The 14,872-nt window shown below is 38.0% G+C and overlaps 1 protein-coding gene across 2 annotated transcripts in view; it reads right to left on the bottom strand.

Moving 5' to 3' along the window:
* CUL1 (cullin 1) overlaps positions 1-14,872 on the bottom strand; it is a 46,239-nt gene that overhangs the window by 5,156 nt on the left and 26,211 nt on the right. For both annotated transcript variants that reach the window (XM_042834305.1, XM_042834306.1), the window contains exons 8-20: positions 14,197-14,359; positions 12,967-13,097; positions 9,493-9,600; positions 9,304-9,410; positions 8,223-8,271; positions 7,602-7,733; positions 6,945-7,062; positions 5,974-6,050; positions 5,100-5,231; positions 3,872-3,964; positions 2,608-2,655; positions 2,443-2,525; positions 960-1,065 (exon numbers count right to left, since the gene is read on the bottom strand). In XM_042834305.1, coding sequence (XP_042690239.1) covers positions 960-1,065; positions 2,443-2,525; positions 2,608-2,655; positions 3,872-3,964; positions 5,100-5,231; positions 5,974-6,050; positions 6,945-7,062; positions 7,602-7,733; positions 8,223-8,271; positions 9,304-9,410; positions 9,493-9,600; positions 12,967-13,097; positions 14,197-14,359 — 1,347 coding nt within the window. The remainder of the gene's footprint in view (positions 1-959; positions 1,066-2,442; positions 2,526-2,607; positions 2,656-3,871; positions 3,965-5,099; positions 5,232-5,973; positions 6,051-6,944; positions 7,063-7,601; positions 7,734-8,222; positions 8,272-9,303; positions 9,411-9,492; positions 9,601-12,966; positions 13,098-14,196; positions 14,360-14,872) is intronic.

Below are 14,872 nucleotides of genomic sequence, written 5' to 3'. Positions count from 1 at the left end.
AACCAGCTCTAACCTACCCAAAAAAGGGTGACAATCCAGTTACAGGAAAAGATTTGCTTACCCACCCCAAGGATCAGGGCTCACCAAACACTCCAAAAGGAGGGATCTCCAGGTAGACAGCAGTCCCTTGTGGCAGCCAGCCCTTAAATGAGGCTTAGGGTGGGGTGGAACCTGAACTGCTTTTGCCTGTGCTCCCAGGGCTGGCTGTGTCCTTTCACTTGAGGCTCAATCACTGGTTCAGGCCTTGATTTAGCAACTCCCATACACTACAGAGCGCCAACTATTCACACTGATTTTGAGAACTCAGATTTTACACAGAATACAGTCTACAGTGTTTCTCACATAGGAATTTTAAGAACTATGTTACTTAAGATCAGTAAGAATAATGGTACCACCACTAACAAAAAAAATTGTATAACATGAAATATCACTGATATATTTAACCTTACTGTGACATTCTTTTAGTAGAACATTTGTAATCTCAGGGCAATTGGACAACATCCCCATTGATGTGCATTTGCCTAGCCCTGAGGAGGAAAGGCAGCTAGAACTTGGTCTCTGAATGCCCCTTCCAATTGAACTACCCTATTCAATCTGCTTTCTGTGCCCCCTCTACTTCTTAAGTACTTCTAAAAATGAAGTGACAAAAAATACCTTCAAGTTCATCTAACCCAGTATTTCCAATTTTCAGTTAGAACAGAAGTCTCATGAGCAAATGCATCCGCAGAACCCAAATACCAGCACGTTAAAACAATGTGGAGAGCAGTATCACAGTATGTCTTTCTACACTTTCTGTTACAGACTGGAAGAAACTTTAAAACTGTAATATATTTTTAAACTTCAGCCTACTACATTGGAATGCTATACTGCTTTTAGTTCTCTGCAGTCTGCCTCATTAGGGAATTATAAAGTTGAAATTCTGTGCACATTGTGCAGCAGCATCCTGCAATGTAAGTCACCTGAATCAGTAGTTTCCTATCTTCCTCTATATTTTTGTGTGTAGTTTCTTGCTCCTGCTTCTGCTCAGTTTTCATTGGCACATTGATGTTCACCCTTAACTTTTTGCTGCAAAGAAAAACAGAAGTTAATCAAATAAATCAGCCTATTTCCAAACTAAAAAAAACCCACAACAAAACATTTTTACCTAAACAACTTATACACCACACTATCAGAATTTTACAAGGAAAGTGGACTTCGACACTCCCAAAAGTTTTAGACAATATCGTTCAAGTTAAATAAAAGAACAAACAAACAAACCCAGAAACTCCAAATATCTATTTGGTTGTTGGCCATGTATTCCATGGCTTACTGAATACAACGCACTCATCTGTCAGGTCGAATCAGAACTGCACAGTTATACCGATTTGAATGATTTCTATGTCTAGTGAGAAGCTTCTAATCAGTGAACACGGAAAAGGAAGTCGGTAGAAATAAAGCCACCATTTTAATTTACATTTGGATTATGACAGCAGAGAAGATAACTAACTGCGACGTGAAGAAAATAATGTATTCTATAGAACTGAGTCATGCCTTTTGCACGCTCTGCAGTGCCCAGAGCTGTGCCATCACTGTATGTACCACACACCATCCCACATCAGAAGTGGGGAATAAGCCACGGGACCACGGCACTCAAGAGTGTGGCCAGTCAGCCATACTTCGAAGTGCTGCAGAGGGGAGAGGAGCCAATACTTATTTAGCATCATCTCGTGAGCCGTAACTGAAGCCTCCAACACACACGGTGCAGTAATACTTGAGCGCTTCCTTTATTACACTCCTGTAACTGACAGCGCATACGCTCAAACCCTCAGTTACTGGTCAAAGGGTAGAAGTGGATGAAGGATGCAACAAGGGCAGGTTTAAAATGCTTCTTTTACTTGAGATTTCATCTTCCTGGAGAACTGAATTTCTCACTGAATGCATGTCTGTGCTCTGGTTAGCACGGTAAAAAAGTCACCAGGGTGTTGAGAGCAGTTTAAAATACACGCACGTTAAGAGGTAAGAAAATCTGCTGAGATTCATGTCTAAGTTATCACAGACTTTGCTCTCCGAAGTTCTGAAATGAGCCTGCTGATGTTCTTACGTTATCTCTACTGCATGAATATCCAAGTGCTTGGCCTTGGACGACCTCGGAATATGAAGCATTCTGCTGACTGCATTTAAGTCACGCACCTGACAAATTATGCAAAAAATACACAAGGTGCAAGGAAAACATTAAGGTCGTGACAGCCCTTGTGACAAAATCAAAGTCAAATAGCTCAGATCTTCCCTATTTCCCTATTAGCCATCTGTCTCCTCTGGAGCTGATATGGGGATCCATATCTGAATAGGTACTTGAACTCAGGAGCTTTCACTTCAGGAATATCAAATTCTACTAACGTTTCAAAAGCAAACAAGGTGCTACCCATACTATCCAACAGTACGTAGCTGAAGTTTTTCCCTTACTTTTTATAACCAAGATACAGCTTTATTAAGGTATCTGGTTTTAGCTCCACCTCATCAACATTTGCATTTTCATCTTCCAAAACCTGGAACAAAATAAACAAACGTGTTAATCAGTACATTTTGCCTACTGTTAAGCAAACCATAAAAAAAGCAAGAGGTACTTACAAGTAATTTTGATTTCAACAGTATCTGTAGAACTTGTGCCAAGATATCCTACAAAATTACAGAAAACATCAGCACAGCCAGCCATCTCCTTTCCTTTCCATAAATTAAAATCCTTAATAAGAATACACAGATTTACACTAAGAACTACTGAGGGCAGAACACCATAAAATGAGCCTGGAAAGCAATAAAAAACATACTTCACAGAAAAAAAATGTAGTGAGCCATCTTGGGTGTTAGGACATAGGACCCTTCAACTGGCAACTACCATTAAATTCTTTATGAAGACTAATTCCAAACAACAGATCCTCCCAGTTGTTGTGCTATAAATCTGCTTGCAAATCACGCCTAAGCTTAAGAAATCATTTTTCTCCAAGCCATGTAAATGTAAGCACCATGGCAAACTTAAGCCTCAAGAAGTAAGCACCTTCTGTTTTCTGATCAATATATTTTTCTTTTCTTCAGTACAGTAGGAGGTTGGTTCTGCTTACTTTCACTAGTCAGTCACCCAGACGGCTACACCAGCACAAGTCTTCTGGGCTTCATGTTGCTAGGTTTCATCTGTATGGAGTTTTATTCTGCTCCAACTACAATCTGCACCAAATGCTTATTCTATATATAATAATATGTTTGCATCTATCTACAGAAATCTGCAAAAAGGCATCTGTAATAAACGGCAATCCTGTGGAAGACTTGTGTATTCACTATAAACTAACCGCAGTGACTCGCTAGATGTGCATTTCTGAAATTAAAAATTAAAAATCCACCTGACTAGGGATTGCCAAGCTTTCCAGGAGTCCCAGCAGACTTGATTCAGTACTACTAAGAAAAGACACAAATGCCAAATAAACGTTGGGCCACAAAAGCTACTTGGGAAGAAGAAAAGGCGAACCTTTTCTACAGGAGACAGTGAACTTATGACATACAGATCTTGGTATGACCACGTACATAACCCTTGAAGTGCAGAAAACAGAAACGCAAAACACAGTCTAAAATTTCTAGAAAAAATGCTGTTCCTCCTATAGCGACATCTTATTAAACACCAGGGGTCAGCATGAAGCTACACAATTCATTCTAGTGACAAGGCAGACTAAGATTTACCAAAGGCTAAGCAGTTAGTAATTACACGAAAGTAAACCAGGGAAGCACATCTGCACCTTTAGGACAGAAACCAATTCTGGCTCCAAGCATATCTAAACACAATTTCTTACAATAGCAGGAAGAGCCCTGATGACCAAAAGTGCAGTTAAATGTGCAAAGGCACTACCATTTTTATTTGAGTACTGTCTGTCAACTGCTGCACGGTGTAGGCATCTTCTGTGTTGTACTGCAGTAAAATTGCCATCTGGAATGTGGACGCCTACCAGATACAAAAATCAGAATATGAGAAAGTACACACATACTTACTGAACTCGAGCAGTTTGAAATGCACCAGTGTAAAAGCACACACTGAAATAACTGGACAAAGGAAAATAACCAGCTAGTGCTGATCATTGCACACACAGTACAGATACTATTTATACAACCAGAACTCCATCTTCCAGCATCACCTAAAGACTAATATTCTGAGCATTTAACTAGCTGCAGACACTTCATAATATCTTTTCCTCTACCACTCCCTCACTCTTACTCATTTAATATTCATTAAATACCTACACAGACTACTGAATTAATCTTCACAACCCTACTAGATCTAGAAGAATAACAAAACCAAATTTATAAGCGAGCAGCTATCAGTAGCTTATCAAACCTATCGCCACTGACTTAACATATGTTGATTAGAAAAGTTCAGAGACTGAGATTATCTTGTTTCTTCTCACAGTTGTGAGCTCTCCTGCTTTTTGAGAGAACGCACACAGAAGCATGACATACAAGATGTCTTTCACAAAGAGGTCACAGTTGCCTCACACAGCGCAGCCTGAAAACCATTTAAGCCAAAAGTAATATGTCAGATTTCTAAGTCAAAATTATTTTAAACGGATCTTAAGTAATATCATAGTAAATACAGCAGAGATATCATAAAGGTTCTATTTATCGTAACACCAAGAACTTTGTTTTTTTTACAAAGCCAGTAGCATTATTCACGTGAGTAAAGCAAATGAATGCCTGGTAGTTAAACGTGTATACATACACACACACATTAATGCAACAATTAGGGAAATGAATATTTTGACATACAAATATAAGACTGCTCAACTCACTGTATCATCATCTACAATTCATTTGTGTGGGGGCATAGGTATTCCACATGAAATCTGCTACTTAACTAACTACATACTTCACTGTAGTAAACATTTAAAAATTTATCTATGCCATCATTCCTTACTGTGAAGAAAACCACTTATCTCCAAATGAGGATTAAAGAGACTGAGCAGCTCATTCCCAGCGCATGAAAGCAGCTGAGTGTGAATGCAAGCCTCCTAAGCAATCACTGCAATCAGCTCTAAGACTGCAAACATCACCAAGTGTTGCTACTGACACAACCCTATTCTTACCTGTAACGTGTATCTATTTTTGAAACAGTTGGTAACCAGTTCCCCTTTGGAAAGCTGATACAACCACGTTAATTTTCTTCCACTATGACGACTGGCATAAAATGCAGTAAATCTCTGATAGCTCCGTTCTAACTGTATAAAAAAGAACAAGAAAACCAAGAATGCTATTTTCCTTCACCCACTACTAGAACATGCTGCAGAACAACACAGGAACAGGAATTAAATCTGATCACTCCATACTGCCATACTGTTTGAAATTAAAAACATTCACGTTCTTCAGACTGGATGGTAACTTCCCTTTTTAAAAGCATCACTAACAATAAAAATCTAAATAAGAATCTAAATTTCATTGTTTCCTTATGGAACGAGAGGCAAGATGAGGTGATTTAACTACCATGATACTGCACTGATAGCAGTGAAATTCATGTATTAAACGTTCATGTCTTACCTATTTTCAATAGCGCTCCACAGAAAACCAATGGTTACAGTATCCAAACAGTTTGTTGGACAGAGCAGGAGCAACTACCAAGGAAGTTTCTCACACAGAAGTATATTAAAATACGCTAACAAATTTTTCAATTACTACATAATGCCTTGAAATATCATTAATCACAACCTTTCTACAGGAGAAGGAAGCTAGGTGTTTCACACAAATTCCTCCTGCTACCTTTACTCATTTGTCTTGCTCCAAACATTCTTCAGCCAAGAGACAAATACAAAATAGGCATACAAAGCTTCCAGACAAAGAATTTTCTAATCCTCGCTGATACACCAAAAAAACCCACAAAAAAACCACATGGACATGTTTAGCCTGGTAACTTCCTTTCTTGTTTATTAATTCCATTCCTCAGTTGAATGAAGTTCAGAACCTTACCTCAGAGGGCAGAGCAAACGTGCAAGACTGCTGAAATGGCCATGATCCAGAACTCAGTACCTGTATGCTGAAATCCACTGGAAGGGAGAGGAATGCACATTAGTAGGACAAACTGCCTTATCATCCTTGCTTCCACTTGCTGCTCAAATTTGAGTTCTAACGCAAGGACAGGAAATGGTTCTATCCTGCTCGAACTACCATAGTGAAAAATCATTCAACAACGTATCTTTTTTTCTTTATTCAGACCATGGAACAGAGGAATTCATACAAGATGATGGAGAAAACTAAGTAAGTGTAGGTTTTCTATGACAGTCATTCAATTTTCTCCTTTGCAGAAATTTTTAGCCTGTTTCTATCCCAACAACAGACTGCTCACCTAACATACAAATTTATGTGTATTGAAAATGCATCACAATATATGTTGGCAAGAACAAAAAAACCACACAGTTAAATTTGTGAGACATTTTGGATATGTTAGCAAGTATAATGCAAGAAAACTAAATAAAATTTAAGCCTGAAAATACTGTAATGTAATCCAACAAATAGTTACTGGTTTCTGAAAGGGTTTGTTTCAGTATACTTCAATTAGCAGACTTTCTTCCAAAACAAAGCAATAAAGCTTTCTAACAACCTAAAACACAGCACCTTTTTTTTAATGCTTTTATTGAAGATAGCTTAAGCTATGTTGTGCTCAAAAGCAAAACCATTAAAACCATCAAAAAAAAGACAGGATTCAACTTGATTTTATGCACCTAATCATGAGCTGCAAAAGCTATGAAGAGTTACCAGACAATAAAATACAGACCTAAAAAGTCTAATATAAAAATCTATCTTGGTCAAAATAATAACTCTAAACTTTGGGGATTGTGATGTGCCAATTAAGTATTACCCTCACATAATTAGCTTTTATGAGTAGAAAGAAGACAAAACTAGAAGTACTCAAAAGTAACATAAGCAAACATATATCTTACAGTCCAGTGGTTCTGAATTGGTCAGGTGCTTTTTAAATTGCTCATTCAAGTCCTTGCTTACACCAATATCTTGGAACATCCGCTGCAGCTTGGACGTATATTCAAAACCACAAGCTTGCTGGATTTAAAAAAGAATAAAAGAACATATGTCAGCAAGATGCAATTTGACAACAAAGAATGAAAACAAAGACTTCCGAAAGGAGCCCGTCTTCTTAAAGAAATGTACAAAGCTCAGTGTTTCTCTTACTCAAATCCCAACCATATGCTCTTCATCAGAAGCTGAAAACTGTTTTAAAAATGGGAAAAGCACAAAATGAAACAGACCACTAAAAGATCATTGCATCTTATTTTGTTTGACTTTGTACAAACAAGGGTTAATTAAATCAAGTTATTAATTTGGATAACAATATCTAAGTCATCGATTGGATAAGAATATATCTAATCCCAATCTGACAGATCTGCATTCCAAGTTCACAGGAGTTTAAATTAAAAAAAAAAAAAAAAAAAAATCAGAAGTGGAAGAGAACTAGATGTGTACTTATTTGGTTGTGCATGACACGAGAAAAAGCATGAAATGAAAGTACATACACCAGTGCATTCCATGGCAGTGTGAAGACCTGCAACATGGTAAATCACGGGACAATCACGAATACTCACTTTAAGTTTAGAGATCATGCTTGCCTCAGCATCATCACTAGCACTGTTCTGATGTACAAGTCTTTTTGCGAGCATTTTAGCATAGAATTTTTGAAACACATCTTTATCTTCAATGTACTTGAAGACAACCATCTGGAAAAATAAAAGGTAAGTTGTAACAAATAAAAGTACATATTTGTAGTGAAAAAACTGTAAGAGTATCTGCTTCTTTAGCAGGCCAAATCTCGACACAGCTTGAGGCTTTTTTTTGTGTGACTTTTTTAAAAAAAAAATCAATAAAATTTAAAACACATTAACTGTATATTCCAAATCAACAGTCTAATTTATTCAAAAATCTACATAGCCACAAATATTATTATATAAGAATATATTGAAGAAACTACCTATACACACATATATAAAAAACTGAAGTTAGCAGAAATTCCCCCTACTTGCTTTAAACACACTAAGTAATTTGCATTAAAATAAAACACAACTAGTCTCACAGACATGAAGATTATTACTGAAAAGCTACTGAAATCAAGCATAGAAGGAAAAGGTTTGATCCCATCTGACTTATGACTGACAAATATTACTGACTTGTCAGAACTTAAGCAGAACAGATATTTACAGATATCTTACCACTTGATTGAGTGTATCTTCCAATTCTGCTTCTTCTGGATTCTTTGAGCTGCAATGAAAAAGTGCATTTTTTTCCCATGATTCTCCAAATTGCTATATTAAACCAACTTGAAGGAAGTACGTGGAAATTATTTCATAAATGAATACAAATTGAATCGTTTGGGGACTTCCTGATAGTCTGATACTTCTCAGGATTTCTGGTCTTAGATTTCTTTTTCTTTCTGCTTTCTTACCTGCTGTAAACGCTACCTTCACTTATGAAAGGTAACACAGAGGAAACTGCTCAGAGAGCTGGGTCTTGACTGGTGACAGCTAATTTGGCATCACACTGTTTTCCTCCACATCATGCTTACACATCAGGCATACCTATTGTGTCAGGTGTATCTATACACTACAGGAGGGAAAACTCAATCCTTTTCAGGAGGAAAAAAGAGATAGGAGATACAAAGGGGAAAAAACTTTTCCTGGTTTTATTTCCCAACCTCCCTACCAAAATACATGTAGCAAACATGTCAGTGGCAAAACTGACGTAAATCCAGCATGAACTGGACTGACCTCAACTCACTTTATAAGCTGCTTAATCATTTGAAGCCATACATAATTAAACTATGAATTGACAATAAATCAGGGAAGTTTTTGTCTTCAATTTCTGCCCAGGTGGAAAGAGATACAAAGAAAACGATAGGAGGAAAGCAAGAGCTTTAATAGAAAAGGGGGATGTCCATCTTTTCCTCATGACACACACACACACACACACACATGCTATAACTGAAATTTCAGAAAAACAAAGAAAATAACATCTAGAACAAAAAACGAATAAAAAACCCCCTACAACTTAAAAAAAATTGAGCTTATATTACTACAAGAAAAAAAAGTACTACTACTGCTATTCCCCCCCTACTTATTGAAGAAGCAAAACTATTTGTAGGATATTTCCCACTGATTTTTATTTTTCATTTTTAAATCAGAATTTGGTATAATTAAGTTTTCTTGAAATGCTTTCGAAGGCACAGAATAAAACTTCTAAATCCTTTTAAAACAAAAGCCAATCTGGAATAATGATTTGTCTTCAAAAACATACCTTTTCTTCAGTAAAGAATCGCAGTACCGTGCCAGTAGCTCTGGGGATTTACTGGATGATTGAGCCATTTTTGTCACCGCATTGTTATTTATAAATCGACCACAAGCCTATAAATCACAAAAGACAGTGAAATTTTTGGGAAACGAAACTCTAGGAATACAAAATGGTTACTTCAAGACATACACTTACTTTGTCTAGCGCAGCCACAAAACCAGCATCGTTGTTGAAGGCTGACATGACTAAAGCATTGTATTTCTTATGGACATCCAGCACGGTCTGTACATACATTTTTGGATCCTGCAATAAAGAGAGATTACTTTACCCTTCCTCCAGAATGGAGTTATTCCCTGGCAAAACCTTCACAGTGAAGATGTACAGCGTGTTTACTAATGTCACGAATAATATGTCGGACGTGGTCTCCCCATAACTTGACAGACTGGAAAGACATGGAATTTGATGGCTAGACTGTTTGATGGATGAGGAACCAGGTGCAAGACCACCCCCAGACAGCAGCGGTCAATGGCTTTATCTCTGGGCAGAGATCAGAGACACATGATGCCCCTCAGCAGTCAGTACTGCAATTGCTGCTGTTTAATATCTTCATCAGTGACACTGACAGTGGGACTGAGTGCACCCTCAGCAACCAGACTGTGTCCAGAGGAGGGCTACAAATACGAGTCAAAGGATGGAATACCTCCCCTACAAGGACAGGCTGAGAGAATTGTAATCGTTCAGCCTGGAGAACAGAAGGCTCTGGGGAGAACAGATAGCAGCCTTTCAGTATCTATAGAGGGGCTATAAGAATGAAGGGGACATTCTTTAGCAAGGTCTGCAGTGATAAGACAAGGGGCAATGGTTTCAGGCTAGAACAGAGAAGATTTAGATTGGATATAAGGAAAAACATTTTTACGATAAGAGTGGTGAAGCACTGAACAGGCTTCCCCACTGAGGCTGCAGAAGCCCTGAACTTGAGGACATTTAAGGCTAGATGAGACTCTGAGCAATCTGATCTAGCTGTAGATCTCTCTGTTCATTGCAGGGGAGTTGGACTAGATGAGCTTTAAGGGTATCCTCCAATTCAGAAGATTCCACGATTCCACGTCTGACTTAGCACGAGTAAGCATTACATCCTTTTGGTACCAGTATCTATCCAGACTAGTCTACACTCTCCTGCCAGACTGATGTTACTGGAAGCTTTCATTAACAGCAACTAGTAATAAAACCAGAATCACCTATTCAGTGAGACATGGCCAAAAATATGAGCTTTATTTTGATCAGACCTGAGAGATCCAGGCAATTATAAATTGGCAACTGTTATAAGAAGTGACTGAAAAACATCTCAGTGCTAAGAATGTAACAATGTACTGCCAATACATACAACTTAGTACTGAGATCTCAATCACCACTGACCTAAAAATTACCAACTCAACACATAATGGTAGCCAAATATCAGTAAGCATGAAACTTATGGCACTCATAGTGCAAGTCCTGCACGCAACTATTAACCTCTGCATCTGCAAAAAGATATAGTGGTCAGCAGAAACTGTGAAAGGCAACTAGAACACCGAACAGTTGCTACTTTGCAGGAGTCTAAAAAGGCTAGAAATCTTCAGTTGGTAGATCTGAACTTTAAAAACAGGTACGATCAATGTTAAAATATCAGAAGGATGAGTGAAAAGATGAGAGTCCACATAACACATTTCTAAAACTAAAGGGCACTTGAAAGTAATAGCAGACAGGTTTAAAACAGATAACGTATGTATTAATACATGTAAAGTAGAGAACTTCTGTAACCTGCTGACTCAGTAGACCTCTGGAAACACACAACATAACCAGGACCAAAAATAGATAAACTCACGGACAGCAGGTCCATGAACAAACAGATTGTGTATTAAGTGCTTCTGTTAAATCTCTACCATAAAATTCCAGAGGCTATGAACAAATGGCAAAAGATGGGCAAGGTTTTATCAGGATCCTGAAGAACATTTCCGTTGCCACTGAATTCAAATACAGATTATGCAGTCTGCCAAGCTATGAACTGAGAGATTACTGAATAACTTGTGGGCAAGAAATTGAAGAGAACTAGAGTACATTTGAAGAGCAGTCTCCTGATTATGACACCAGAGAAGATAAGCCAAGGCACTAGAGACAGTAGTTTTCTACTGAAGAGTGGTCTAATCAATACAGATAGTTGAGTTTAGAACACAACTCATTCTGCAGTAAAAATCTAAAACAGGTCACATGAGTTGAGCTGGTATGACTATTTCATCTCCACTGACTACAGAAAAGCTGAGAGACGTTCGCTCAGCTGACTGTTCGGACACAGTGCAGAAACTGAAGTTAGAATCAATCCTATCTAAATGTGGTAGAGGACTTACAAAGCAGTGATGAAAAAAGAGACATAGCAGAGTAAAGGATACTGAAAGAAGTGGCAAGATGCTTCTCCAGGAAAATCAGTCAGAGAGAGTTGTGAAAATACACAAGAATAACACACAAAAAAAAGGAACAAGAAAGAGATAAAGAACGTAACAAACAAGAAAGCGCTGTGATCAGGAAGAATTTAAGTGGGTGGAGTTGAAGGAATAAGTATAGATCTCAGGCTTCCTTTCTCTCGAAGATGTGCTACTTCCAACAAAAAGGAGCTTTCACTTTCCTATGAACTTCAAGGTCCAGGTATAAAGACACTTGAGAATGACAACCCATGGATGGATTCATAACTACAGAACATGGTTGATTTCTAAATTCAAGGTGACATCTTTGAATGAAACAGAAGATCCCTGAAGTTACTTCATGGTTCAGAAAATCCCAGTATCGTTAAAAGGCTACGTACTTACAGGAGTTAACAGATGAACTTCAGACATGTAAAACACGTTCATCTGAAAGCATTATTTTTACTGCTGTCCATGAAGCCATCACAGGCTATTGCTTCAGTGCTTAGTAGCACTATGCTAAGCACTATTACTAGTGCTATTTCAGCAGTATCTGAGGCCAATTACTGATTGAAATGAAATGTATCAGAAGCAAAATTCCATCCTGCTTTAAACTGAATATAAACCTTCGGTAAATTTTAATCTTAATCTTGCTTTGTCTTATTCTGTTTTTATTGCTTATTTTCTATAAGAAGTGTCGCACTGTCTACATTCAAAAAGGCTAACAATAGTTTTAAACAACTTTTTAATTCTGCTGAGATTCAACCCCAAGCCCTCCTTCTTCTCCTTACTATTCATAACGTTTTTGCAAATAGAATGCAAACAGAATAAAGCAGTTCATCAAAATACTAAAAACAGAACTTCAAACAGTCTCATTCAAACCACAATACTGAGATAAGATAGAAACGAAATAAAACACAGAACGCTTCTTATAGCATGGACTTCAAGTTATAATCGTAGTGTAGGACGTCCTATTGCACAGCCAGCTTTATGAGCAGCATGAAGTCCTGACAGGCAGCCAAAACTCGTAAGGAAAAGAGACCTCAGAAATAAGAAAACAGCAACAATGATGTGGCTGTTGTTTTGAGCCTACTACAGATGTGTGAGAATTGTCCTCACAAACTGAATGACCAAGAAGGAAAACACATGAGGACTGGAAATCTGAATTTGAGGAGGGTTTTTGATATAAACTGGAAGCAACCACGAATAGACATAATTTTATGGGGATACTTGCATTTAGAGCTGCTTCGCCACATTTCTCAATTGCAGCTAGACCCTGATTATGAATGTGAGTTTCCAACAGCTTTTTCAGCTCTCCAAGGCCATCCTGGATTCGAGATACAAGGTTATACATACGCCCCAAGTCTGAAAAATAAGGGAAGCCAGTATCTTATCTGTATCACCTATGACTCCAATTTGTCATTAAAAAATTGCCAGTGAGTTAAACAATCAATACTAGTGAAAATATACATTCAATTTCTATGGTAAAAAGTAAGAAAAGTTCAAATATTACCTAGTATACCAAGCCTTTCCACTGACCTTGAAAGCTAAGATAAATTCAATAGAAAACAATCTGTTAAATATTACAGTGTTTTGCCTTTACATTGCTGCTTACCAAGGAAAAAAATACTTCATTGACAGAAACATGGCTACTTCTGATTGTTCTAGCTTTCATACATGCACGATTTAAAGACAGAATTAAAATCCTCTTATTTATATGAAGTTTTGAATTAGAATCATGAATTAATCATGAATCATCATAATCATGAATCATCAGCCTGGAGAAGAGAAGGCTGCGGGGTGACCTCATTGCAGCCTATCAATACCTGAAGGGAACCTACACCCAGGAGGGGAGTAAACTCTTCAAAAGGGCTGACAACAGCAGGACTAGGGGAAATGGATCCAAGCTGAAGGAGGGAAGATTTAGGTTGGATGTTAGGGGGAAGTTCTATACAAGGAGAGTGGTTAGGCCCTGGAACGGGCTGCCCAGGGAGGTTGTGGATGCCCCGTCCTTGGATGTGTTTAAGGCCAGGTTGGACGGGGTCCTGGGCAACCTGATCTGAATGTGTGTGTTTGGTGGCCCTGCTAGGCAGGGGGGTTGGAACTACATGATCCTTGAGGTCCCTTCCAACCCGGGTGATTCTGTGAATTAAGGCTAATAAGCGTTACTGCTGGCTGTGCCAGAAATATAGGATTCTCCAGCTGACCACCATCCTGCAAAATTTATCATGAACAGGACAGTTTTTAAGAGATATGTTAATATAGAAAAGGCAACAAGTGGTGATACTTCAACTTGTGGCATCAATGGTGGAAATGATAGGAAATGCAAGGCAAACTGGGACATGTTTGGCAGATACACTTCTTAATCTGCCCAAAAAAATCTCATTTAGCCATCAACAGGATTTGTGTTATTCACAAACAGAGAGGAACTTTAAGCCTAAAAGCAATGTCTGGATTGGCGTACCTTCATTTTTATCAGCATCCAATAAATTCTGAAACTCTGTATGAAATATCTCCAGGTGTTTTTCAATAAGTACTTGCTCACACTTTCGTGCTAATTCATCTTGTGTGCTCTCATGAAGATACACTTGAACCCTACGTTGCTCCTCAAGAAGGCGAGCCTCAGCCTACAGGAGAGAAAGATAAACATGAAACCTGTATGAAAAATCTAGTAGCAGAAATAAACTCATCCAGAAAACAAACAAAACCCAAACATCTCAACTAATTCTTATGGTCCACCTTAACAGTCATTTCTCTGGGATTCATAATGTGACTCCTGCCATACACATATGGAATCAACGTCAATGTTGATGATTAACATTTTATACTGCTGAAGCAGGCGGAGAACTAGAGAAAAGTTGGTTTTTTTGAACAAAAAGTTTTCAAATGAAGACCTGTTCTCAGAAAAAGAAAGCTGGTTACATAGTATGCTTGCAGTTCTGGCATCAGAAAGCTCTCCAGCTGCAGAGCTAGCAGTGCTCAAAACAAACATGAAAAAGTTCTGTGCTTGCACAAAACTGCAGTTTAACAGTATAACCATTACAAACTTAATTGAAAGTTCTCACATACATTCCCACACAGCAAAGCTTCCCAATAACCTCGAGTCACTTAAATCCTACCTATCTTTAATTTAGCTTATC

This window comes from Centrocercus urophasianus, unplaced genomic scaffold (genome assembly GCF_019232065.1).
Source record: "Centrocercus urophasianus isolate 14NV4802_14NV808 unplaced genomic scaffold, USGS_Curo_1.0 seq_45, whole genome shotgun sequence".
Taxonomy (NCBI): Eukaryota; Metazoa; Chordata; class Aves; order Galliformes; family Phasianidae; genus Centrocercus; species Centrocercus urophasianus.
Note: the sequence above shows the minus strand (reverse complement) of the source record. Positions and strands in the feature narration are given on the sequence as shown.